Here is a 27,464-nt window from a genome sequence, read left to right as displayed (position 1 = left end):
ATTTTAGCCATTGATCGTAAACATGTGTGAACACGGGCATTGTCCTGATGAAAGGGGATTTTTTTTCCTGTTTAAATGAGGCCGTTTTTCTTCAATTTTGTTTTTTAGCTGGTCCAATAAAGATGCATAATAATCCCCTGTTATTGTTTTTCCTTTTTCCAAATAGTCAACGAAAATAATTCCACGTGCATCCCAAAATACAGTAGCCATAACCTTACCAGCTGATTTTACGGTTTTCGCCTTCTTTGGACATGGTTCGCCTTTCGCAATCCACTGCTTTGACTGTTCTTTCGTCTCGGGAGTATAGTGGTGTATCCATGTTTCATCTACAGTCACAAAGCGACGAAAAAATTCATCCGGAATGCGTTGCATGAGCGACAACAGGGCTTTAGAGGCCACCACCCTATTGCGTTTATTGTCGACTGTGAGCAAACGCGGCACCCATCTTGCAGAAACTTTTTTCATGCCCAATTTGTCATGTAAAATAGAAATGACGCTACCTTTTGAGATCCCTGTAACCTCAATTATCTCACTCAACTTTAATCTTCGGTCACTTAACACCATATCGTGGATTTTATTGATCATTTCTGGTGTAGTCACCTCTACAGGACGTCCTGAGCGTGGTTCATCCTTTGTTGATGTACGACCACGTTTAAATTCATTTAACCAGTTATAAATAGTTGCAAGTGAAGGAGCAGATATGCCGTGAACTAAATCCAACTCATTTTTTATTTCCTTTGCTGTTAACCCTTTTATATTAAAATGTTTAATAACAGCTCTAAACTCAATTTTTTCCATTTTCCATTTTTCCATTTTCCACAAGCAAATTTTTTTTTTTAATTTACGAGAAACACACAACAACCCGACCAATCTGATTGAAACTTCGCAGCATACTGAATCGGTAGTGCCGCTCCATGAAAACAAACCGCTTACAGTACTAGTCGCGCCACCTGTCGGCTTTTCTAAGGACTTATTGACCCACCCTCGTATCTAAATATTTTTTATCTATTATGGCTTGATTTAGGCAGGGCTTAATAATTGATAATTAAAAGTTAATGTATCGATCGTTAAAAAGCATTTCAACCCTAAACAATAAAATCCGACCGGACAGGATGCCGCCGGGATCGCATTACGTTTATGACACTAGTTAAGTGTCTAAGTACCTACCTAATTGGTGTTTTCGCTGACAATATTGAAAAAGTATCCACACATACGGTTGAAATAAGTAAAAAATCCAAGGTTTGTGAAGTCAGTAGGTACAATAAACAACTTCTTTTGTAATTTATGAATGCCATGCTTGTTTCAGAGATTTTTACGATGGTTTCAGATTTTTATTTTTGACTTTTTGTGTTAAGTGACCACTCATTTAAAAATACCTATTCTCTGATATAACGAGCAAATTCAGTCGGTCACATCATCCTCCTAATAACTAAGTTTGACTGTATTTATTATGGCTTGGATTAGGCAGGTTTAATTGAATTTTATTTAATACCATCTACAATTTGTATTCTTTGTTCAATGAAATCAAATAAGTACCCTTGGCCACTGACTCATGGTCTGTTGTAGTGTTCTTTCTTCTTCAACCATGTCCGATCCTAATAGGATCATATGGGCCTCCACAGAGTAGAGGTTTATATTAACAGATTTTGTTTTTTACGAGAAATGGATGTCAGCCACTTGCTCAACCTATTAGGTCCATACCCTGACTCACACACAAATTGAAAAACAATATGTGTACTTGCCAGACCCAGGATTCGAACCTGAGACCCACGGCGTGATAGTCCAACGCTCAAGCCGCGCGACCACCGTGGGTGCAGTGTTGTTGTGTTACCATGAAAAAAAAGAGAAACATTATTATAAAATAAAACAAGGTAGATTTTACAAATATGTATTTACTTCTTTATTTCTACGTCCATTCCAAAGAGGTTAATTTAGGTGTAACGCTGAAATTCTATTTCAACAAAATGGCATCTACCATCTAACAAAATGGTGGAAACCGTTTACATCACAATATTCCATTTGAAGGCTAAACATTAGATGCTCACTGCTAGTTTTATAATCATCTTTACACATACAATAATATATTATTATCAGTCATAATTTTTATATGAATTAGAAAACTTCTTTAGGTGGCGATACAGTACCGAGGAATAAGGAAATCTGACAAAATTACATCACTATTAAAACCTTTGAAACATTAAAATTTATCTTTTCGACTAAAAGAAGTTATTGCTAAAATGCAGATTACTACTAAATGAAGACCGTACTGTAAAAAAATAGGGCAAATCGGCAAAACAATATCTTAAAATACCTACTGTTAACTAGTTAGGGTTGCTGCCAAAAGTTGGTAAGTCAATAATTTAAGTATTTAGAGTTAACAATGGATTATGTGTCTATTATATAAATATGGTCATAAAGGACAAAGAAATTAGTATTATACGTCTTTTTAGGGGGCATGTCAAGCTTTCAAATTGTAATTACTACACAACATGATTTTGTGACTTATCAACTTTTGGCAGTAACCCCAAATACATCTTTTTATTTTCTGCCTAAATTCATTATCTATGTCATAATTTTTGTCCTCTTGGGCTTTCCAGTATCATTTTCTGATTTATCATTTAAAATAAGTCACTCATGAGATTACCAAATCCAAATTCACTCTAAATAGTGGAACCAAATCAGTCAATTTTTAGGTGAAATTCAACATATCCAAAATCATATATATATTATAATATAATATATGAATGAGTATAATTATAAGCAAATTTGCCGCACCAAACTACAGGAATGGTAATGTATTATGTAGATATAAGTGAACAAATGCAGTCATAACAAATGTGAAACAACCGAAGAGACACTAAAATCCACAGGATCAATGATTTGACCGAATCAGGTAGAGTGGAAGTGGATGGAGTTCTTCAAGTTGCAGTGGATCGTTGGTGATGAGAACAATAGAATTCATTCACATTTCAATTCTTCAACAGACCCAAACAGAGCAGGCAATTTTAACTATAGTACACTTGTTTGGTTTTTTTGTCACATAGCTTTTGCAAAATTATTCCAAATATGGCAGCGTATTTTCAGATTCGATTGAGGCTACCAATTTCATCATTCAAGAGAATTATAAAGTTTCACCATTGCAGACAGTGTTAATAATAAACAAATAATTGAGAATAGTTTTCAACACAGTGCTTCCATATGAATGGGGAAAACAAAGAGTTGAGTCGCTTAGTCGCTAAGCCTGCTCTGGAAGTTTTTTTTGGTTTCGAGTAAATCATGAGTTTTGTGGATTTACGATGATGTTGATGCTGATTTAAACGTATCCTAAAAATCATGGTTTAAATTGTGACGTCTGATTGGTCGGATATGTAGAGCAGATTTAGTAACCTGTTATTTATCCTAGAGCGGATTCAGCCACTCAAGCCACTATTCATTTTGCCTTTTTGGCAAAACAGGGCGGAATTTTAAACTTGCACCTCGATAGGCTGGTAGACCTATCAATATAGCACATCAGTTGTACATCACGCGACTCAGTTGGAAGGGTGGATAAATGATCTACAGTTAACCAGAAAGATATTAAGCTCTTCATGAAAGTGTATTGACAATCAGACCACTCCAGATACCGTGCGAGAACGATGAAATAATATATATTTTGTAAGGGCCCTATTTCATTACAGGTCTCCAAGTAGCATTTCCTTATTACAGTGTAATATACCAATAAACATTAGATAAATAATTAATAAATATAATATATATATATTTAATAATAATAATATTGGCGCAAGCGTAAAAGATGTATGTAAGGCATCTTTTATTATCCCATGTATAATATTTGACCAATCGGCGGGCCGCTCGATCTAGGAGACTACACGTTACGATTACTAGGATTTGTCTTGGTATTTGTTTTGCCCCCGTTTATTTCTGTACGTGTTATTCCTATGCGAGTGACCGTGGGTCGGGTGATTTTCGTTCGTCGGCTCCACCTCACCTTCTGACAACTCGGTGGGGGTGTTGTAGGTGCGGCGTTGTGGCGGGTCATCTGGAAAATAAAAACAAGCAACATTATTGCCATATTGTGTTATATCAGTTCAACCATTTCATATCACGGTGCCCTTAGTGTGTAAAGATTTTTTCACCGCACCATTCCGCTATGAGCACCGGCTTATGGGTCTGAGATCCTGTGGTCTTGACACCATGGACATGTGCAATTCTAGTGGGAGCAATCTGTCATTAGAAGTATTCTTACAAGCCTTAGTGAGTGCCAATAATGCTGAGCGTTGCCACAGACACGTCACGTAAACTCATATGCTACGAACATCTGCGCATCAATTCTATACACAAGACTGCTATAGGCAGCTATCGGCAGCTGTCGAGGGTAGTTTTTCATATTTTTGTATCAAAGTATCAGCACTTATTGTAATAATTACAATAAGTGCTCTGTTTTAACAGCACCTCTCTTGGCTGTGCTAAATTTTAGAGCGGGATGACAGTGTTGACTGTTTAGACGGCTAACTTATTGTAACAATTATAATACTTTAATACAAACACGAAAAACTACCCTCGATAGCTGCAGATAGCAGTCTTGTGTATAGAATATAACATTCAATAATAAAAACTAACAACCTACAAAAACATTGTACCTGCCATTTGCAGCTTCCTTTCGAATCACTAAAAACAAACATACGTGAGATCACGTGACTCAAAAATGTGTAAATTTGCAGAAAACAAAAAAAAATCTATCACGCGTGAACTTGGTGGTGCGACGAGTGAGGTGACTGCAGTGTGGTTTTGATACACGTATGCACTTTTTGCCCGTGGTGGAAGCTTATTGAAGCGTATCGCGTATGCTCATATGAGGTGATAACAATATGATTTTGCCTTAAGGTGATACATCAGTGAAACGGCAAATAATTTTAAACTACAGGCGCGACGAAATTTTGGACTCGATACCATTCAGAGAGAGAACGTCGAACTGGGAACACGTCAATTTGTTTCGTGATGGCGACGGGGGTATTAATTCTTAAATCGTGTGAAGATGACTAAAAACGTTACCCATTTACTTTAAAAAGAAAACATGTCAATGAATATATTATTATTGTTACTGATAGAACAATAAACAGAACATTAAATGGACACATGTTGGATTTATATGACAAATTATATTTCGTTTGGCATGCGTCATTTGCACCCGCGACCCGCAATCTGCGCATTGCCTAGCCACGATCTTTTTACGAACTGAGGTATAGCCTTAAGAGCTGTGAACTTAACCTTTTCTATGGCAGTATCTGACAGGCCGCAGATTTTTAACGATACACGTTGAATGTAAAGCGAAACTTAAGAAACGTAAAACGAAAGCGAAAAATCGCTGTAATACCGATAATTTATGGCTTAGTATTTCATAATTATTCCAGATGTCAGATTATGCAAATCAATCGACAGTGGCTAGTTATTTGAGTTTACTCGCGAAATTTATATGTGTGGCTTGTCGATCACGACGTCTTTATAGAGCGAAAGAATTTGCTGATGGCATAAAACCGGTTAAGGCACCAGTTACTGCCAGCGAGCCAAGAGATCCAACGGTAAGCTGCTTTGGCTCTTAGCGTGGTGAAGAAATGCCTGGGTAGATAAGTGACCTTATCTATGAGGTTAACTCTAGTTTTACTCATTTAGATACCCTCCATTTTGTAGAGGTTGTCAGTCGTGAAGTGGATATGAAAGTATGGTATTACTATTACTAGGTTTAGGATTCTTAGGTATTTAAATTATTTTTTTTGAGCCCGGCCCCACAACAAAATATCAAAAATATCTATCTGTTTCAGACGATTTTGAAACGTTTAAGCCCTATTTGTTAGCACCTGTTTTTAAATATTTTTGGATAATTACATATTTTTACATATTTCAAGTTAAATCACATATTTTTACATAAACACAAAATTTTAATGTTCCTGGACCAATTGAAATAAAAATAAGTTCAAAATTAAATAGTGTTTTAAATAAAAATACTGGACTTCAAACACTGCAGAATATTAAAGCTGATTTGGAAAATCCATCAGGTGGCTCAGATGTTTCAATTATTTCTACTTCAGAAATAGTTTCATTTACATACGCAATAATAACATCTGTAGAAGTGGAAAGAAGTTTTTCCATGTATAAAAATTTGCTAAGGTAAAATCGTCAAAGATTCACGTTCGAAAATTGGAAGCATTATTTTATTATTTATTGTAATAAAGCGTTTTCTGTTTGTGAATAAATAATAAATTAAACTGTTGAAATATATATGATTTATTATAATACTTACTTAAATTTTTAGCAGCTAATTATGAAATTTTAATAACATATTTTCCAATTATAACCACATATTTTAGGTACCTATTATTCATTTTTTAGCACTTAAAAATCCTAAGCCTACTTATAACTAATATTATTTTTAATTATAGTAGATTACCTTCTCTATTATTTCTGTCACCTCCACGGTAGCCGCGGTCACTATTTCTGTAGTAGTGACTGTTACCATATCCATGGTTCCCACCGTTGCCTCTTCTTGACTGGTTTTGATTTTGACTATTATTTGAGTTTCCTGAGAACAAAAATAAATGTTGAACTCCAGTTTTTCTCGAATAAAATCTTTTCTCTTTTGTGTGGTGACCTTTTTAATCAAACAACAACAACAGCCATCACCAGTAAATCATTAAAATATGAATGGTACACGGCAAAACTAGGATCATTGTAATTTTTTCATTTTTGAGATTTAAATGCTCGATAAAGTGCACAAGAATGGTATCCATTAAAATTAGTAAAATCGAAGAAAATGTAGGCAAAACAAAAATAAGCTTTAAAAATAAATAAGAAATCAATATATAAATTCTATTACCTAATATTATAGCACCTGTACACGTGCATTGATTTACTGGCAGCAATTGTGCGTATTTTAAACTATCGTGACAATAACTGTTTACGCGTAAAAGTGCTGACTGTCTCTCCAATCTCATTCTTCAAGAGTGAGCGAGTCGTGATGTTGTCATTTTATTGTACTATTTGACAGGTAGTGAAAATCGGTTAACCTCAAAATTCGTTCGTAGTTCGTTTTTTTGCCGGCAGGTTTGCCACTAACTATCGTTCTACTGCGCAAGTGCAGATCGAAAAATTCTCAACTGCCGCATGAAAATTCAGAAGCTTCCAAACTTTTTTGATTCATGCATGGAATCTTGCAACTACAGGATAATACATATTTGCACGTACATTTCTCGTTATGGCCGCGATAATACTTACTGTCAGCAGTAAATCCATGCATATGTAAACAGGGTATAAAACCCATATTCCAACCAACAACGATTTCATTCTTCTTTTTCTCTCCTGCAAGATTATCATTTTTTCCATAACCCTGTTTTTGCCGTGTGCCCTTCATAATTATTTCTGTTAAAGATGAATATTTATGTGAAGAGACTATACGTCACCCTGAGATGTGGCACCGTTGAGAAAAGAAGTAAAATAACTTGCCATTGTTATAGTTATTAGAAGTCCTCAGGTCTGGAAGGGTGGTCGGAGGTATGGCAGGAGCTGCAGTCGTCCCGCTCGAACTCGCTGCGTCATTCTTCTCCGATGACCTGCGATTGCCTCTGCTCCAGCCGTGGTATTCATTTCTTGATACAGACAAAACGACACCGTCAGTACAACGTTCTCTCACAATTTAAATGAAAGAAAAGGAATAATCAATTAGAACGTAAAATAGGGAATAGAAAAAAACAGGGAGTTAAGGATTTGTAAATAATGTAAGATATCATATTATTCTATTTTTCCTCATTTTCTTGATAATGAAAAATTTTGTACGATTAATAATTGTAAACTTCAGAAAAATATGCACAACAAGTTTTATCATCAGGATACAATCTTTAAACATAGTCCAGTAATATAGCTAAAAAACTGTACACATTTGTATAAACTACAATAAATTAGTATTTGGCACCATAAAATACAACTGAAAATCAATTAAATCAGACGGTAATTATTCTAAAAAAGTTTTGCCACCATCTTAGTATTTTAAAGGCTTCCAATTGCAACATGTTAAGCTGCTTAAATAAAATATAATCAGCGCCATAAAATACCAATTATTAAAGAAAATTCAGTTTTTCTTCACCAATTTTGAGTTTAGGGGTTTTTTATATCTTAAAAATGACCCTTATATAATGCCTATTCATCATATGAATACGTGTATTAATTAAGGCTCTAAGTACCAAAGAGTAGTATTGCCTGTGGTTACAAAATACTGAGTCATTGCAGTAAAATTGCATGAAGCAGACCTTTTGAAAAATAAGTTTTCACAGTGTGAAGCAAGCTCGGCAGTTTCCATAATTTTAGGAATTAAGAACTCGCGAGTGTCAACACACCGTCGTCAGCCATTTTATATTGAATGCCGTTGACCAATACAGTGGTACTTATACCATTATAAATAAAACACGCCAACGGACTTACAACGTCGCCAGATTTAAATATTTTGCTGTATTTTTTTGACTTGCTTGAGGCACTTAGATCATAGTTGACGTTATTGGCGTTGGTATGTACAACATTTTTCTATAAAAATATCAGTTTTTATTTATTTGGTACTTAGCGCCTTACACATATTCATATTGTCAAGATTCATTCTTTTATTCAAAAGTACACAATTCCGAGCAATTCCATTGGACTAATAACGTTAAATCAATACAAGCTTTAACGTCAGGAAATCATTAAGAGAGGAAAAGGTTACTGATTGATACACAAATCTGAGGAGCTTAGTGCAATATTATCAGGAGTGTTGCGCTAAATAAAATAGTGCCAAATTGCAGTTTTCAAGCATTCCGATTCCCCCCTCCCAACCACCACTATCTTCTAAAGCACAATATGTTTTAATATATTATTTTGACGGATATATACCGAAAATTTCGTAACAGCAATAACAACGATTATTGATAGACAAAAAAATCTTAGCGACGGGATGCTAAAGTTCAATAGATTTTCCCATAATCACGAACTGAACTGACCAATCGCCTACCTCACATTTTCACGCGCAGTTTACTGGTTCCAAATAACAGCGACATAATTTTCTTTATTCACGTGTATCAAAACTATTGTAACATAGTATTGATGAAAACTTTTCAAGCGCTCCGGCTCATCTACACCACTGAATAAATTATTTTTCACATTTGTTTTAAGGAATGCATGTGTATGGGTTTATTTAATTGATATTATAGCTATAAAAAATGTTCAAAATCTACACGGTTCTCATTTACACCGCGCGTATAAGTCGGAAAAAATATGGAACCAAAGATAGATCTGACTTTTAGACTACAGTATATAAGCATACCAGTGGCGAAGGATGGAGGTAGGCTGTTAAGATCCGCCATTAATAGTGCAATAATGCATACTTTGTTAGTCATACATATTTGTTTTTATTGAATTAAAAGTGCAATAATTTACAGATGGTTTTGGTTAGTTTTAAAAATGAATTATACCCTGCCTAAACCAACCCATGATAATTTTGGTATACTTTGGGCGATATGACAAAATTGTGCACACTTTTTCATTCATACTTATTTGTTTTCGTTCGATTAAGAATACAAATTACACATATTGTTGGTTATTTTTTTTAAATTCATTAAGCCCTGCCCAAACAAAACTATAATAGATAAAAAATATAATTCTATTTATAAAATATCCAAAGTTATGTATGATTTAATTGCATTATTTTAGATATTTTATGGATAGGCGAGTATTTTTTGACTATTATCTATTATGGCTTGGTTTCGCAGGGTTTAATTGAATTTCAAAAACTAACCATCACCATCTATCTGTAAATTGTAGTCTTATTTCAATGAAAACAAATACGTATGACTGACAAAGTTTAGTGTACACTATTTATGACGGTTCTTAACAGCCTACCTCCACCCTTCGCCACTGAAGCATACATAAGAGAAAGTCAATCGGATAAAGCCACGGATAGTATCCATACAACAAGTAAAAAAGTCAAACTTCAACTGATGTGGGACGCAAACAATAGACCCACTCTCAAGCCCGCTTTGAACTAAGATCGCAAAAATCAATTCCTATAGAATAGTAGATAAATAAAGGTTCTCTTCAACGTCTTCAAGTAAATCATTATTATTATAGAATTTGATGAGTTAGTAAAATACCAAAATATATCCCTCTGTTAGTTGTTTGGTTAATAGTGCTTCAACCGAATTTCTCTTACGGTATAGTTGAAGTGGTTTTCACGGTTGGCGGTTTAACACGCGGCGCCACTTTGTCTCGACTTATCGTTTGCGCTCGTCCAAACGCAATTACAGTTTTTGGTTTAGAAATTTGGCCAATTGTGCTCGTAGTCTTTGCTTTAGTTGCTGGCTTTGGTCTGCAAAATTTAGACAGGCATATTAACATAACCTCAATAATCCTACTCCATGTCAGATATAATTTTTTTACACACTCTACATTCTTTCACAGGCAAAGTATTTGCATATTTACCAATGGCAATCAAAATATTGTGAAGATTCAGGTAGCAGAGGGATTGGTGAATGTAATTTGTTTTGACATGTAATTTGTAAGGTTAGGTTAGATGATTTCCTCAATTTCTGCTTGAATTTGGTCTTAATAATTCAAACAATATGAACACACAGAATTCATATAGTTCCATCACGATGTACGTATAAAGTCTTCCTGCTATTGATCTATAAAATGAAATAATCAGTTCTTTCTGTTAGTTTTCTATTTAAGCATAGAACATAAAAAATCTGAAAACCATCGTAGGGACAGATTTTATTGCTTCAAATCGAAAATGTTGTTTTTAAACGATCGACACATTAACAGTTTTGCTCAATATACCCGAGAAGTAGCTCGTTACATCCGAGATCTCGCTATTTCCGTGATCGTAATAACCAAAGTTCGACTGTATATTATGTTCTCAGATTTTAACTATAATTGATCTTTTATTATGTTTTTGAAAATAGTTCATAATTGTTCATTTCAGTGTCCGTATAGTTTATGTCTCCATAATGGAAAAAAAAATTGCATGACTTACTCTCTGTTTGACTGATGCCACAGAGGAGGGAAGGCGGCCTGCGATAGTCCAGGAGGGGGTGCAGGGGCCCCACGGTGCCCGCCCCCTCGGCCTCGTCCCCCCGCGCTTAGCGACGCTTTTATCGACTGCAACTGGAAGGTCACACACATTATTCAATTATTAAGCTAGTCAAATTGGAAGTAAAATAAAAACTATCATTTCATATGACTGTTTATTCAATCACAGAAGAAGCAAAATTATACCATGGCAATACTGTGACAACTTGTATACTTATTCTAGTAACCGTGCCTAAATCACGAGAATTAATATTGTGTCATGACATTTATTTGTTCGAATGATGAATTAATTGGTAGCAGTTATCAAATTTTCAAAACACGCTGCCATATAAGTGACAATACGTACTTCCATCAGAAATTAAACACAGACCAGATGTATACCATTATGATAATGATATATCGTGGGCAAACAACAAAAACCGGATAATAAAAAAAAAGAGAAGGGATTCATTAGATTCTGAAGTTATTATAAAATATACGCAGTGAACATTTATAAACAAAACACTGAGCATATCACTATTTATAGTGGAACAACTTAATCTTTAAATTGGCGAACCTGCCTGTAAAAAAATGAACTACACATCGGACTCATTTTGGGGTTAACCGATTTTTACTACCTTTCAAATAGTACGGTAAAATGACAACTTTGCGTCTCGCTTACTCTTGAAGAATGAGATTGGAGAGACAGTCAGCACTTTTACGTGTAAACAGTTGTCACGATTGTTTAAAATTCGCACTATTGCTGCCAGTGCGTCCATGCACGTGTACAGGCGCTATTATGTTTATACCCATTGTGACTTCATACGCAAACTATAACATAAAACATTTTGTGAAGTAGATTGCAACCAATAGATAAACAACTAAGTTACAGCCAATAGAATACAACACCAGTATTTGAAAAGCTTTCAAAACTTTTTCGACCCCAAGATTTAATTTAATGTTACTATCAATATATTTAAGTACTTTTTGTGACGTATATTATATTATATATAGACGGAAGCATGCACGATGAAATTGCTCGAAGAACAAAGCTGGGATGGAGTGCTTTTGGACGTCTGAATAGTATCTTCAAGAGTGACCTACCATTGTGTCTTAAGCGTAGAGTGTTCGACCAATGTGTGCTACCCGTGCTCACGTATGGCTGCGAGACGTGGACCCTCAACACGAGAGATGTCCAAAGGCTAAGAGTCGCACAGCGAGGCATGGAGAGGTATATATTGGGCATCACGCGAAAGAACCGTAAGAGAAACGATTGGGTTAGGAAGCAGACAGCAGTACGCGATGTAACAGACGTTGCCAAACAGCTAAAATGGAGATGGGCGGGGCACATTGCTCGCAGAAAAGACGGCCGCTAGACAAATGCCGTCATCCAGTGGTACCCAAGAGGCACGAAACGGTCACAGGGTCGACCCTAAAAGCCGCTGGATTGACGAACTGGTAAAGTTCGGCGGAAATACGTGGCAGCGAACGACACAGGACCGAGAGAGTTGGAAGAAGCTTGGGGAGGCCTTCATCCAGCAGTGGATTGACCCCGGCTGATGATGATGATCATATAGCGTGGGTGCTTTCGAATACGTTCTCTTTCACCCATCGCGCGCTTCCCACTATCAGGCGCTTCCACCACAGACGTTATCACATAGACGGAAGAGATGGGGTCGTCTATTTGACTATATAAGGTGATGCTTTGCCTTCAGTTATCAATTAGATTTGAGTCAAGTGTGGCTTCGTCAAGAGATCTAAATCCCCTAATTAACCACAGTAGTCTTGCTTGCACTCTGAAAACGGATAAATTTGGTTAGCCGTAAGCCCTATCAGAGTCAAGTGAGCTATTCGATTGAACAGGGTACTAGGAACTACGCTGTAGTTCTAGTATAAAATTACCCCGCAAACCTATTATAATCGCATTCTATCAAATTATTGTAGTGTTATGTAATTATACCATACACACTTCGTCACACCCACGATGATAATTTATAAATAATTACAAGATAAAAAGAGCTTTTTGTATGCCATGTTTTTAAATTTTCTGTTAAATCATATTAACTTGACAATTCTATGTATTAATAATTTAGGACAAATAAGGCAAATGTCAACAAATCATTTTTTTGCTATTTTGCAACAAACAAACAAATATAGAATACTGAAATGTCATTTTGATTTCCATAGTACTGCACGTATATATTAATAATTTAGGTGCTAGGACCACCCACTTAGCAACCAATAATAGTGGATTGGATTACAGATTTCTTCCAAAATAACTTTTCATATAAAACAGAATTAACTGAAAATGAATTCAATTCTACTTAAAGATGGCTAAAAGTATTAAAAGAATGCATCGGCATCGTGTTCTGATATATTCTAAAAGTTTCAAATGTCTAGCTAGTCGGGAGGTTAGTTAAAAATCGATTGCAAGGTTTGTACTGGATAAACAATCAAAGGACAAACAAGAATACGAGCTAAGAAAAACGTGGTAATAAGAGAGAAGGAAGGAAGAAAGTATTCATCCCTAATAATTATTAATTTTTTTCTTCAGTCGCGAAACCAAAACTGTCACTACAATCTGGGTCGCGGCTGAAAAACGCTAAGAAACTCAGATATAGAAGAATATTCCTCATCTACACTATTATCGGTTAACTAAAAACATATAGAAGTATACGAAAGTACCAAACAGTTTTCTTGTTATCATTGTGTACCCACGATATCCCATTGTACAATTTAATGTATCGTATCTGTATCTTTTGATCCCAAGTGGAACAATCCCACTTATTTGGATCCAATCACACGGGATTTGAATCCGTGACTCACAGTTTAGGCACAGTACAAAAATATCACCATTTTAATATTAAATACCTATATAACTACTAATTAGCTTAATCTACATTAATTAACGTTATAGGTAACTAGTAACTAAATATGAAAAAAATACATAATATTTAATGAATGTTGCAGAACATTAGTGGATTATTTTACAAAACATTATTTTATGAGAGTTTTCTGACTCTCAAGGAAGAAAGTTAGATCTACATAATATAATCATTGATTATATTTTATTCTAGCAATAATTTACAAATTGCAAGCTGTTAGATGTCTATATCAAATTAATAAAACATTAATAATATTATATGATTGATTTTTTCACTGATCAATTTACCTAATACATGTACATAATTTGAAAACATCTCATGCACATACACACTATAAAATATCATTTTGTAGAAAAAAAAATACGACACCCGACATGTTTTGAACCTGTATCTGCTGGATTCACTCCAGTATGCCTTTCCAGTTAAGCTACGGGCATCTTATTAAATTAAGACGATTTAAACTAGTAGTTGTTTCATGAATTGCGTTATAATCGGGTAAAATCACCGTCGGGTGTCGTATTTTTTCTACAAAATGATTTTTACAAGTGTGTATAATACGCATGAGATGTTTTCAAATTATGTATATTATTCAATATCATATAGAATGTTACATTCTCAAATATTGTGTCTTATTCATTAAATATAAGAAATATTTTATCAATTTACCTAAATGTAAGTCAATAATATTTGGAAGAAATAATCAATAGGTACAGTAAAAACAAAACAATGATACGGTTGGTCTATGTTTACCCCTACTAGTGCTACCAATCAGTGGCGATCGGTGAGTTATTTTACTGGGAGTTCACTTTTTTTTAAAGTACCTATGTTATCGTTCATTTGTATGAGAAATCCATTCTGTTTTTCATCGACACAAATTCATTCTTTTTTGGATACTGAGCATATATAATGCCTTCAATCTTGGTTGCGTGATGGTGTTTCTGCTAAAATACTTGATCGTGTGGAAAAACATCTTTCACTTTCCACTGATGTCATCGGAATAGTGCAAATAATTAAGTTTAATAGTAAAACCGATTTCGTAAATGTCTCAATAAGATTTTTTTCTATTATAATGTTAAATAATGCTGAGGCAATACCAGCATTATAAAAAATATCCAAGCTGTAATATGTAATTATTAATTAACAATAATTATTAATAATATGAATCCGCTTTCGGGAGGTTTTACTGGGCGTCTAACGAGGCCTGAGCGGCTCGCGCAACTCAGACGTATAAACCGTGTGTGAAAATGTTCGTAGACAAAGTCTTTTTTTGGTTATACGTTTATACGGTTCGAGTATGGAACGCGCCTTGGCGACATTGAGTGGCGCTCGAAGAAGTATTGCTATCTCACGCTATCACCTACAGACAAATATTATTGCTGTCGCACTCATTCTCATTACAAGGCATGATTGCTTGTGCGATCGAGGAACTCGCTCCCGAATAGCATTGGGATGCCCCGGACACACCGGACACACGGAATACACGGACGATGCCAGCGCGACGCGTGAATTATTGTATATTATATTTAAAATAGCCGGTTAAAAACACATACTTATTACAATTTGTTTTTGTATATTAATTAATGACTACGGTAATAGATCAGAACACTTTTAATAAATGAAATACTTATTTTAAAAAAAAAATCTTTTCGCATAAATTGAGTGGGTAGGTGTTCACCGCTCCAGCGCTCTCAAAGGCGCATCGCCACTGCTACCAATTATCTGGCAGCCGATGTACTAGTAGCACAGACGACGGTATACGTGTTTGTATGCATACAATCCACGAACCGAATCATTGTTCTGTTTTTACTGTACTTATTGTGTGTGTTAGTTCTTTTTTAAAACTTTTCCACATTCCATTCCATATCACAAAATATACCTTTAAATCCCTAGTGTATTTTATTTGTATAATTTTTTATTAAAAAAACTTGCAGTTCTCTGCAATCCAGAAAGTGTGCTTATAAAATAGTTTTTATTCATAGATGTCACTGTCAGTTTATGTTAAATTTAACTTCTGCACTGAGAATTCAAAATACATTGACAGTAGAAAAAAAAAGTTAAATTCCTACCATCAATGCCTATTTAGAATAAGTATAATAATTATTATTACATTCCACACTCGACACTGTAAAAAATGTTAAATACTGTCTATGAATTCAAAGCATACTCTATAAAGCGAAATTGACAATAGTGAGAGTTCTGTCAATTTAGAATACTAATAATAAAATAGTCTACTCTCAAAATGGAGACACTGCAAAAACATATCAATTAAGTTATCTGGCCATTTATTAAATATATTAAAAAGCATAGATACTGCCCATAAGCATTGCATTAATTTAATTGTAAAATTGGCACTGGTGAGGATTCCACTAATGAACTCGACCCCATTTCGTTATATCGCTTTAGTATATTATATTTTTTTAATGAGACCTTTGACAATAAATTATTATACCACAGAAAGTACAATTATCTATTCAAAACTACAATAACTGGATGACATGGGTACACGATACAACAAATTATTGTTGTCTGTGCTTGAGTCCTTGTATGTGTTCATGGATCAATATTGCGATATTTACAACCAATTTTGGGATCATTCATTGTTGAATTATTCCTTCTAGAAGTCGAGCTCAGCGGATTCCACTTATGCATATTGCCAATACTCATATATTATATTGTCAATATTTATAGACATTGCCAATATTCAACCATATTGTCAATATTCATATATTTTGCCAATATTCACACATATTGCCAATATTCATACATATTGCCAATATTCATATATTTTGCCAATATTCATACAATTCGCCAGTATTCATACATATTGCCAATACTAAAAATTCCACTCAATCAAGATGGCGCTGTAAAAAACATGTCAAGGGTAAAATGAGCGTGGAGTTAGAGTCAGGTCGGGTTAGGTTAGCAGAGCGGCGGGGTCCTCGCAGCGATGCCACATTAGTACATGAACAGAGAGGCGTATACGTGTGGGTGAGCTGAGTCGGATGCGCACGCGCACGTACATAGTTGCGGGCGATGGGCGCGGCCGTGTCAAACAAAAGGTTGGTGACGCCACCACCGCTGCAGGCGGAGGGCGACCCGGAGGTGGGGAGGGGGAGTACCTCGCGCCGCTGGTCTGCCGTCTCCTGGCGCAGACGCCGCACCAGCCGTTCCGCCTCCGCCAGCCGCGCAGACTCTCCGCCGCTCTCCCGCTCTAGCTCGCATGCCTCCGACTCCTCGATTCTGAAAATCATACCATCCTCACTACAACCAATAAAATTATTCTATAAGTACATAAATTGGGAACAGCATATTAGAAAAATCCTTAAAAAATGTTGGACTGAATGGGATTCAAATGCACATCTATCGCATTCCAGTCAATGTGCTCTGTGAAATATCAGCAAAATTATTACTAAAATACTTCTGAAGTATTTTTTAAATTCTGTCAATAATGATAACTACCTTTTGTAATTTTAAATCAAGGTACTATAATAGGTACCTACTAATTTCTATTCATAGATGGCGTCAAAATTTAGTTTCTGAATAATGAATGCATTAAATTTCTCATTGAATTTGCACATAAATATATTTTAACAAACCTCAGAAACATAGTACCTTAGAAAAACACCATAAAAGATTATTTTAATAGGTAATATGTTTTTGACGCTGTTGTAAATTAAGTTTATGCAATTTAATATATTGTATACTTGTATATTCTTTTATTGTCTTGTATAAATAAAATTATACCTCTTTAAAAGAATATAAATCTGATTTTCAAATAAGTTTGCGTTTAAATTGGGGTATCAAGCATTAGCCATATAATGTTATGTTGGACTGCTTTCAGGATATTAAAATAATATGTAATGTAATCCAATCTGCATCAATACTCTCTTCTTCGATCAACTTATGTTCCCATGATGACATACAGATTGGAGACATGGACTCCAAAAGCTGGCCCAGTACACAAATCAACAGTGAGAAACTCACAACCATCACCCATCGCATCGCAAGACCTAAGTAGCAGTGGACCGAAGAAGTCAGTAGTCCATGAGATTCATAATTTTATACAATTTATATTGTATTTAGAATATTTGAAAAAGTTGCAGAGCACCGGGCCCACGCACTCTACCCTACTACGCCAATGCGCACGGTCAAAGCTTTCACGTTTCTTTAATTAGAAAAATCATGTAAATTTAATTACATGATTTCATTTTTTAAATAAACAGTTGAAACTGTAACAGAATAAACTCATTCATGGACGGGCTTGAGTATTATTAGTCAGCTGAATGCAAAACTATTCTAGCTCACATTTGAAATATTTTACAGAAGTGTTCTTTGAAACATCCTATTTAAGTTAATTATTATTTATATAGAGACAATATAGACACATGTCGCACCCTCGCAACTAAACTGCCACAATCCAAAAAATGTCAAACAGAGAAAATCAGCTTTGAAGTTTTTACCTTTCGCATTTTTGTACTGTGTTTTTGAAATATGTTTAGATATTGAATGAAGTTTTGACTTGAATTTGATGACTTAGAGATATGAAATTTTCGGTACATATACTATGAACGATAGACAATGAAACGTAGTAATTAACTCAAAACACGTAATTTGGACTTGTAGCGGCTTAGTTGCGAGGGTGCGATGTATGCATCATTACTTTCGTCAATATTTCTACTAAAATATTATATATATATAAATATGTATACATTTATTTATCTATATAAATAATAAATAATTTAAGTACACAGGTTGTTTCAAATAATTCCGTTCTAAAATATTTCAAATGTGAGTTTAAATAGTTCTGCATTCAGCTGACGAATGACTAAGGGCCATATGCATAGTCATACACAAGTAAATATTATAAGGCCTTATGCGTTGCATGGAATGGGAATTATTATGAAATGCTACATAGACGGGTTCCTTTTCTAAGTAATGCATAAGTTTACTTATTCACAATGAGTATGTAGGACTATGCATAGGCCCCTAACATAATAAACTATAACTTATACAGATAACAGTACTTACTTGCGTATGATGCAAATAACTTGAATCATTAAAGAGAGGTTGTGTTACAATACTAAGACTTGACAATTTTAGTATGGTACCACTTCTGGTAGCCATAGAAAAATTATTAGTACCTATTTGTACATTGGATATTGAAACATGGCAGCCATCATTGGCGGCATGTTTTGACATTTTATTACAATGCACGCACGACATACTGTTGTTTGTGACATTATTTATCAAATTATTATGATAGTGCATTGTATAAAAACCTCATACGTTTCAACACTCATGAGTGGTATCTTAACTTCAATGCAGGCCTGTCAAAGTAAATCTAGTGTTGGCGTTTGTAGTGTTTACATTTTTACATGATTGTTCACATTCATGAATCATGACAAATTCAAATCTCAACGTTTATCTTGGCAATATCTTTATTTTGAATAATTAATGGAATTAACTATTTAATGATTTGTCTTGAAATGCTTGCAATTTTTGACACATGTTAGCGATAAAAATATAAAGTTTGCTACAATTAATGAATGAACAATAATGACTCAGAGCTTATTTAATCATTAGCGTTGATTGCTAGAAATAGGGAGTATAAGTTGTTTGTTCTCCCGAGGAGCAGAACTAACCTGCCATTGGTGAAGCCAATTGGGAGGGCAATAACTCTGTTTAACCAAATCGTTTCGGATATTGATATATTCCATCTACGTGAGGATGAGTATAGGTGGACGTTATTTTACAAATTCTTAAAATAGGGTCTGCTTAACTCATCCGGTGTACTTCCTTGTACCTATATAATTTTTTGTATTTACACATTTATACTGTAGAATAACTTAATACTGATCAATCTCTTTTGTTATGTACCTAATATTGTTTTAATAATATTTCGTTGTTTCTAAATGTCATGTTGTGAACGTCTTGAACTTATAATTTGTAATGTCCACAATATGTAAAATAAATGAATTGAATTGAATTGCCTTTTTTCGGCATCACTTTCTTAATATTATTTTTAGGCTCCATCACTGTACAACGTATTTTATTGCGATGATATTTTGATGAAATGAATTTAAGGATGAATAATAAATTTGACAATATTAAATACTTATGTTGGTGAAGAAGTGATTGAAGGGCAATAGTTCGAGATAAGCTGGTCTGCAAGGCTGTGTTGGTCGTCGACAATTCTCTTTCTAACCTTTCGCATCGTTCTGCGTCCGTTTCGTTCTGCAAAACAAAACGTATAACATAATCAAAATATAACAAAAAAATAATGTGCAATTTCGAACAATGTAATAATAGTAACACTAATTATTTTTACAAGTCTGATACATGACAACTACAAGATGTATGTAATATTTATTATCGTCTCTGTTCTGGCAGAACACACTAACTGGAGAATACTAGTTTTGAGTAATTTGACTTTAAAGTTGTTAAAATGTTTGAAATGGTCTATCATGTGAGTTTATTAAATAATCGTAAAAAGGATGACTTTAAAATAAAGACTGTTTATTTATTAAGAAGGTTTCCAGACGGTAAAGTTTGAAATAAGGAACATTTTGGTATAACTAACTCAATATGTCATTTTTTCAAATTAGTGTCTTCTGCCAGAACAGTGACGTTATGTTCTTCCGTAGGTCACTGTTATTTCTGACATCTATTAGTGGTAAAGGATTGTGGTACGCTGTTGAGAACCGACATGAATAGTGATTCGACTCAACTTCCTCAGTCATAATAGACAAAAAATATCTAAAATATCCATTAAATCATAATATAAAATATGTAAAATTGTTTAATCAAATTTAGAAAACCATGCAATTTGTATTCTTAGTTCTATGAAAACAAATAAATATGTCTGACAAAGTTTAGTGTGCACTATATTATTTATGTCGTATTTCCACAGCCTCTCCGCCACCTACATCTGTAGTTAGAAAATAGTCAATAAACAAAATTAATGGTTAATAAACTATTTTTTTTATTAAACAAATAATTCACAAGATTTAAATTCTTAAAAAAAAATAGTTAATTAAAAATTATTAGCAAGTTCAAGTAAGTTACAACAAAAAATCTTGGAGTGATCCGTGACGTCGGTTAGTAATAATTAAAGTAGGTAGTACCTACTATGATTTAAAATACAAAAGCCGATCGCCAATAGTAGCTCAATTTAGAAAACGCTTCAAAGCGTATTAAAAGCCATTAGGTAGTTAAAATTTGTCACAATTAAGTATGATGCCTTTAGCATAGTGGTCTATGTGCATAGGCGTGATACCCGAGAGATGCAGGAATCTACCTTTCTTTTTTCAAAAAGATTTTTTCTGTTGGTCATAAGTAAAGTTATAATATATTTTCTCAGAAGTGTTTTCAAAATTATGTATGTTCAAAATTAATGGTGTTTTTTTTACTTTAGCTCTTCCTTAGGACATGAATTTGTTAGCTCGAACGACAGCTTTTATTGCGTTCTCCGTATTTTGAAATAATTTAACATTCAAATTGTTTAAGTGTGCTTTTTTTAATTGTCAAATAACTGTGCAAATTAATAAGTTATGTTGAATCATCTAACCACTTGGTAAATTTTATTGTTGTTAAATGCAGGCAACTTCTAATTGAAATGTCGTTTGGTGGCTCTTTGCCTAGTAGAAAGAAACCAAAGAAGCGGATGAGGGGTTTAAATATGTACTTTATAAGATTATACTTACATCAGAACTATCATTTTCTTTTGGAGGTGGTAATATTTGTTCTACTGATAAATCTCGTGAACTCCGTGGTGACGATTTGACACTATTATTTGTTGATTCTTCTTTGACTAGGGTTTTTGCTGTACTGTGATTGCTTTCTGTTTTCCCTTTAGAAAATACTAATTGAAATTGTAAATCTGTAAATAAAATTAAAAAAATTATATACTTATTGTATTATTTAAGACAATTGAATACACAAAATAATAATTATTACAAGATAAAAAGAACTTTTTATATGCAATGTTTTTAAATTTTCTGTTGAATCATATAAACTTGACTTGACTAGCTTAAACGATCAAAAAAAAATGTAATTGATAAAAATAATACTGAAATGACATTTTGATTTCCATAGTAACGCACGTATATATTAATAATTTAGTTGCTAGAAACACAAACACAAAATAACTTTTCATACAAAACAGAATTAACTGAAAATGAATTTAGAACTTAAAGATGGCTAAAAGTATTTAAAAAATGCATTGGCATCGTGTTTTGGTATATTCTAAAAGTTTCAAATGTCTAGCTGGTCGGGAAGTTAGTTAAAAATCGATTGCAAGATTTGTACCGGACAAATAAGAATACGAGCTAAGAAAAACGTTGTAAAATAGGCACTGAGTGCCTGAAAATCGAGAAAAAAAGTGAGTATGCAGAAATTTTCTACGTGCCATCGCCAATATCCTAACTGCCAAAAAAATATATTAAAGCTTCTATGGATATGCAAAGATGGCATTGGGTGTAAGAGCCAGCATAATTATTTTTAAAATAGGCACTACGTGCCGTTTGGTTAACATATTGTGTCTTGAGACTTAGTTCACAAACAAGGAATATGTACCTAATTGACGGATTAACCTAATATTTTTTCCTTCTTCGATTTCTGCGGTACCAATACATATTAATCGCTGTATCGGCGTCTGACGGCATTTTTGTGCAATGACGTTTAATTTTTGTTGACGACGTTGACGTTTCAAGAGGTTGTGCATTTCACTGTCGCTAGGCAGCTATGTACGAGGGCGAGAGATACAATATGGATGCGTGAAGACGAGATGATTTTGTATGTGAGATCTGACTTATCATGACGTAATGACACCTCTATGTTTTAACATTTTTAATGACATCAGAATTGAACTTTGCTATTTTTTCTAACTCGTATGTCATTGGTAGGTAACTCTTATAGAATAAAGAATACGATACCGACCTCTATTTTTCTGGCGCAATGACTCGATCTCCTTGTGCAGGCCGGTGAGCATAAGATGGTGCTGGTCTTGCAGGAAGCGGATGTTATGCTCCAACTGCGTCACCCTCAGGGGCGGCTCCCCTGTGCTACCCACCGGACCCAGACTGCTGCCGGCGCCGCTCCCCGAGAATTCTTTCACCTGAAACCACGCAAACAGTCCAATGACACAACTGATATATTCTTTTTAATACTACAACAGGCCATGAGACCTAATGACAGTAGTGTAGTGAAACAGTAGTGTATTTAGTACTAATAGAAGAAAAACACCCAAACTTTCAGAAAATCATAAAATACCTATACTGTGACGTCACCGACAATAAAATATAATTATATTCAAGTCAAGCGCATATCGATTGAACACGAGGTAACTTTTAGTATACCATTTGCACTGACTGGCAGAGTCGTTTGATGAATTGTCCATTATGAAAAAATACCACCATGACGTGTTCTGACATGGTCAGCATTTACAATAATACTTCTCGGAATCTTTATCAACTTTAATTTCATGGCAAACTATATCGTAGTATTTCTGTATGAAAAGACTCCATCTGTTTATTTAACTTAATCTGTGATTATATTATAATTATTATGTCTGTTGTAGTACCCACGTTTGTAGTACGAACCCTCCCCTAATAATAAAAATAAATATATGTGAATGGAATAATAAATCTTCTTCACCTTCGTCAGGTCTTATGATTGAGAATAGTGACCCGAATGATTTGGCTGTCGAATTCTCAAAAGGTTGACCACACTCCTTTTATCATTTCACAACACGCAAGGCCCGTGTCAGTAGAAGTCCCATGGCTTTGTGCAATCGTCAGGGGCATCCTATTTATATACTTTAATATTTTAACGCGACGTGTCTAACAAACAAGACAGAACGAATTATAACCCGAAATCGATAACCACTTGTGGATGTGACAGGTCGCAATAACTCGTGCATGAGCACTCATAGTTATTGCTGCAGGCTAGGTGTCAATCACTAGACTCGAAGTGCGGAGTGTCTGGGTATGGGGTATGCACCCGCGGAGTAAATGCGGAAATCAGTGGCTACTGCTAGATTCTTTAACCCCGCCCCCTCCCACCGCATTAAAAAATCAATAATATATATTATTCAGGATATTTTTTTTAAATGTAGTAGGTACCCCCTACACAATTTTTCTGTGTACGTGCCTGACCTAACAAAGAAAAAATACTTGGTAGGTATGTACCCAATATTATTATAAACCCCTAAATGCATTATCGCTTTACATATTATTATTACTTTTATAATTCATACATTAATAATATTATAAACTATTAACAGTGGCAGCTGTGAATAAAATCCATAACTATTTTGTCAACATATTTTGTCAACTGCAGAGAACTGCAAGTTTTTAAATAAAATTTCATTCCAAATTCAAAAAAATATATAAAGAAAAATACAGTCTGTTGCTGAAAGGCAACACTATGCAACTGAGGGTTAACAAACAAAGAACAAAGAACCATGAAAATCACAAACATTATAAAACAAAGAAAATAATATTATCATATTTTTTAATACTTACAATGTTTAACTGTGCTACTGCTACCCCAGGCATTTTCAACGATTTTCTAATAACTTTATAACAATAATTAATATTATAATGTCTCTAATTATTTCCTATAGAATCGGTTTTATTATTATTTTTAATAACAAAGTATTCATCACAAAAGCACATCACTCTAGTGTAGTATTCCTCGTATCACAGTGGTCTTTTAAACAACCTTATTAGTCTCACGGATTTCCCGGGACATTGAAAAACATTTTCCTACGATTATCGAAATTCACACCTGCGGAATGAAATATAACAAAAAACACCGTCACCAAACAGTTCGCTGCTTTGGACTAAACAAGAGACAGCTCTGAAATCGCTGCACTGAAAGAAAATATACGCGATGTTATTATGACTCTGCAAAATCAGAACAGAATACACATACGAAACGGTAGTGACGAGTCACCCACAAGTACGACAGTCGTCGCAAACCTTAGACTTTATCGATTTAGTATTTATTACAAATTTACCAGCCAACGTTCAACAGCACGCCTCAATAAAACCACCAATAGTTTTTGAAGTTATGTTTGTTTCTTGAGGCAATAACTACCAAACGGTAGAGAGTGAAATTGAGAGCTGCGCGCGCACACCGTTACGAAAGTGCGCGGCAGTATAAAGTCAAATTAGCTAATCGGATTCCTTTTGGACATTCTTAGAGCAACGTTTAGATTCACATATCTACACTACACTTCATCATAAAACATATCATCTCTTGATATGGCCTTTGTAACGAGCCCGAAACCTCGAGGAATGAAGGAAGAAGTACGCACGGCGGAAACCCATAAATCTATTACCTTTTCATGGAGCAGTTGTCATTCATGATTTATCGAAGATTATAAAAATTGAGAGTAATAGTGCTTGCACACGTGCATGGATTTAATGGCGGCAATAGTGCTTATCATGGTAATAACTGTGTACACATAAAAGTGCTGACTGTCTCTCCAATTCATTCTTTAAGAGTGAGCGAGACGCGATGTTGTCCATTTTATGGTACTATTTCGTACTGTTTGACAGCTAGTGAAAATCGGTCAACCTGAAAATTCGTTTTAGTGTCGGCAGGTTCGTCACTATCGTTCTACTGCGCAGGCGCAGATCGAAAAAATCCCACTGTCACATGAATATTCAAAAGCTTCCAAACTTGTTTGATTTGTGCATGCAATCTTGCCAACTACAGGATAATACGATATGTTTACCTATACATTTTCTTACTGTCAACAGTAAATCCACGCACTTGTAAATGGTGTATAAAACAAAAATATTCGCTTTTGATACACAGAGTTGAATGTTTTTTTATTTGTCTACACGTGCATAACGCGATCCAATTTTACGGTTGCCCGTGTCACAGATTCGCCACCGCTAAATCGTGTTCGCAATAATATGAAGTATTAATAAGACCATTATAAACCCGCAGAGGAGACTCAGTGTCGACCGTTGACCGCTGCTGTGTTTACTCCACAAGAAGCCGGCTGAGTCACCGTGAATCGCACAACGCCGACGTCCGACTTTCGGCGCCTTTTTTACCGTCCTGTCACTATTATTATAGCAGTGCTTCTCAAACATTTTTGCATACCACGACCCCCGAAACCAGAAAAAAAATCCAAGACTCCCCTCGCAAAAAAAAATTCTTTATTGACCTACAGTACTTTATTTACCTTTAATTATTATTATGGGTACATTTTTATTAAAAAAATTAAAACAGTTTAATCAGAAGGGTATGATAGCATATTTTAGCACGTTTTTATTAGCTCGTATTCTTGTACGTATGCAGCTCGCCGTATCACACTTCACCGTGAAATATTGTATCGAAAATATATGGCCGTATATTAAAGACCTCTTTGGGTCATACCTATAGTAGGTACTGACATAAAATCCATGTCTAAATAAATTACGGTTCTCGTCGGTTTACACTTTACAAAAGCAGCAAACAGAATTTGAAAATAGCCGATATACTGGATTATTTGTTAGGTTAGGTTAGGTTTTAATTCTTGAATTCATGAATTTTGTCAAAATCAACTATGAAAATTGAATCAATGTTCATATTGAATCTAATAAAATTGAAGACCGTATAGGCGTATAGTATACAATCATCTCTTTCCGATAAGCAAGCTCACGCTGAACTTTTACATACAATTTACATGAAACATGTAGAGATGAATTTAATATTTAAGACGGTCAATAACACCAGCATAATAATATTTGTTATCCGATAGAATTTGCTTTATATGGCTACCCATTGGCCGATATAAATAGTCAGTATTATCAGTAAAGTTAGTTATTGTAAATAATCTTTTAGCTTAAACTATTATTTTCGAGAACAAAAAGCTACACAAAACCGTCTTATAAATTTGTACAGAGTCAAACCTTGTAACCCTATCACTATTAATCACCTATAGTTACTTCGCTCGAGCGCCGGCGACTACGAACACCGCTGGACAAGGAATGACATTACAACCACACACATACTTGATAATATTATGGCTTGAATCGGAATACAAGTTTTAGAGAAAAAATAATATAATTTATTCGACATTCAATAACAATTATGTGTCCAATCGTTTGTCTATAATCTATGACACATCGAGGTCGTTTTCATTAAAATAATATATGAGTCACTGACGGCTTACTGCCCGTTGGCGATAGAACTTTCCCATACATACCTACGTGACGCTAAACGGTCAAAATATTGTACAGTACAGTACTATAATTAGACTTTAGAAAGGAAAAACATAACCCTCAGTTTTTCATAGGGTTTATTGCATAATAACATTGTACACGAATAAATACACGTTTTGTCTAAAAGATGTAAGCTGCAAATGCCGATTTATTATCTAAATTTAGCCAGCAACATAAAAAAAAGAAGTAAGTGACATGGGAAAAACGACAACATCATTTTTGTTGTTGTTTTTTTTAAATTAACTCAATAATTAATATTAAGTTTGAGATGTAA

At 34.5% G+C, this 27,464-nt stretch overlaps 1 protein-coding gene across 5 annotated transcripts; it reads right to left on the bottom strand.

The window, feature by feature from the left end:
* Positions 1–1,876: 1,876 nt before the first annotated feature.
* LOC147073616 (uncharacterized) lies at positions 1,877–24,871 on the bottom strand. 5 transcript variants are annotated; one of them, XM_085944618.1, is made up of 10 exons: positions 24,491–24,871; positions 22,905–23,082; positions 21,671–21,846; positions 20,083–20,201; positions 16,988–17,228; positions 11,048–11,178; positions 10,226–10,381; positions 7,498–7,640; positions 6,446–6,577; positions 1,877–4,039 (listed from the first exon to the last, which is right to left on the bottom strand). In XM_085944618.1, the coding sequence occupies exons 1-10, from the start codon at positions 24,521–24,523 to the stop codon at positions 3,882–3,884; spliced, it is 1,467 nt and encodes a 488-aa protein (XP_085800744.1). In that variant the 5' UTR covers positions 24,524–24,871; the 3' UTR covers positions 1,877–3,881. The 5 variants fall into 5 exon arrangements, with proteins under 5 accessions (XP_085800744.1, XP_085800746.1, XP_085800745.1 ...); XM_085944620.1 differs by having other exon boundaries at positions 17,087–17,228; XM_085944619.1 differs by having other exon boundaries at positions 16,988–17,207.
* Positions 24,872–27,464: the final 2,593 nt, after the last annotated feature.

Source organism: Rhyacophila brunnea, unplaced genomic scaffold (genome assembly GCF_057557595.1).
Source record: "Rhyacophila brunnea isolate RB1 unplaced genomic scaffold, BYU_Rbru_1.0 scaffold_17, whole genome shotgun sequence".
Classification (NCBI taxonomy): domain Eukaryota; kingdom Metazoa; phylum Arthropoda; class Insecta; order Trichoptera; family Rhyacophilidae; genus Rhyacophila; species Rhyacophila brunnea.
This window is presented reverse-complemented; position numbering and strand designations above follow the sequence as displayed.

Excerpts from the sequence above, each read along its gene's own strand:
- LOC147073616 (XM_085944618.1), bottom strand. The coding sequence starts at position 24,523 with ATGCCTGGGGTAGCAGTAGCACAGTTAAACATT. Across the intron at positions 10,382-11,047 it reads TGGCATCAGTCAAACAGAGA|ACCAAAGCCAGCAACTAAAG; the intron begins GTAAGTCATGCA and ends TAAATTTTGCAG. Across the intron at positions 4,040-6,445 it reads TGACAGAAATAATAGAGAAG|ATGACCCGCCACAACGCCGC; the intron begins GTAATCTACTAT and ends TTTATTTTCCAG.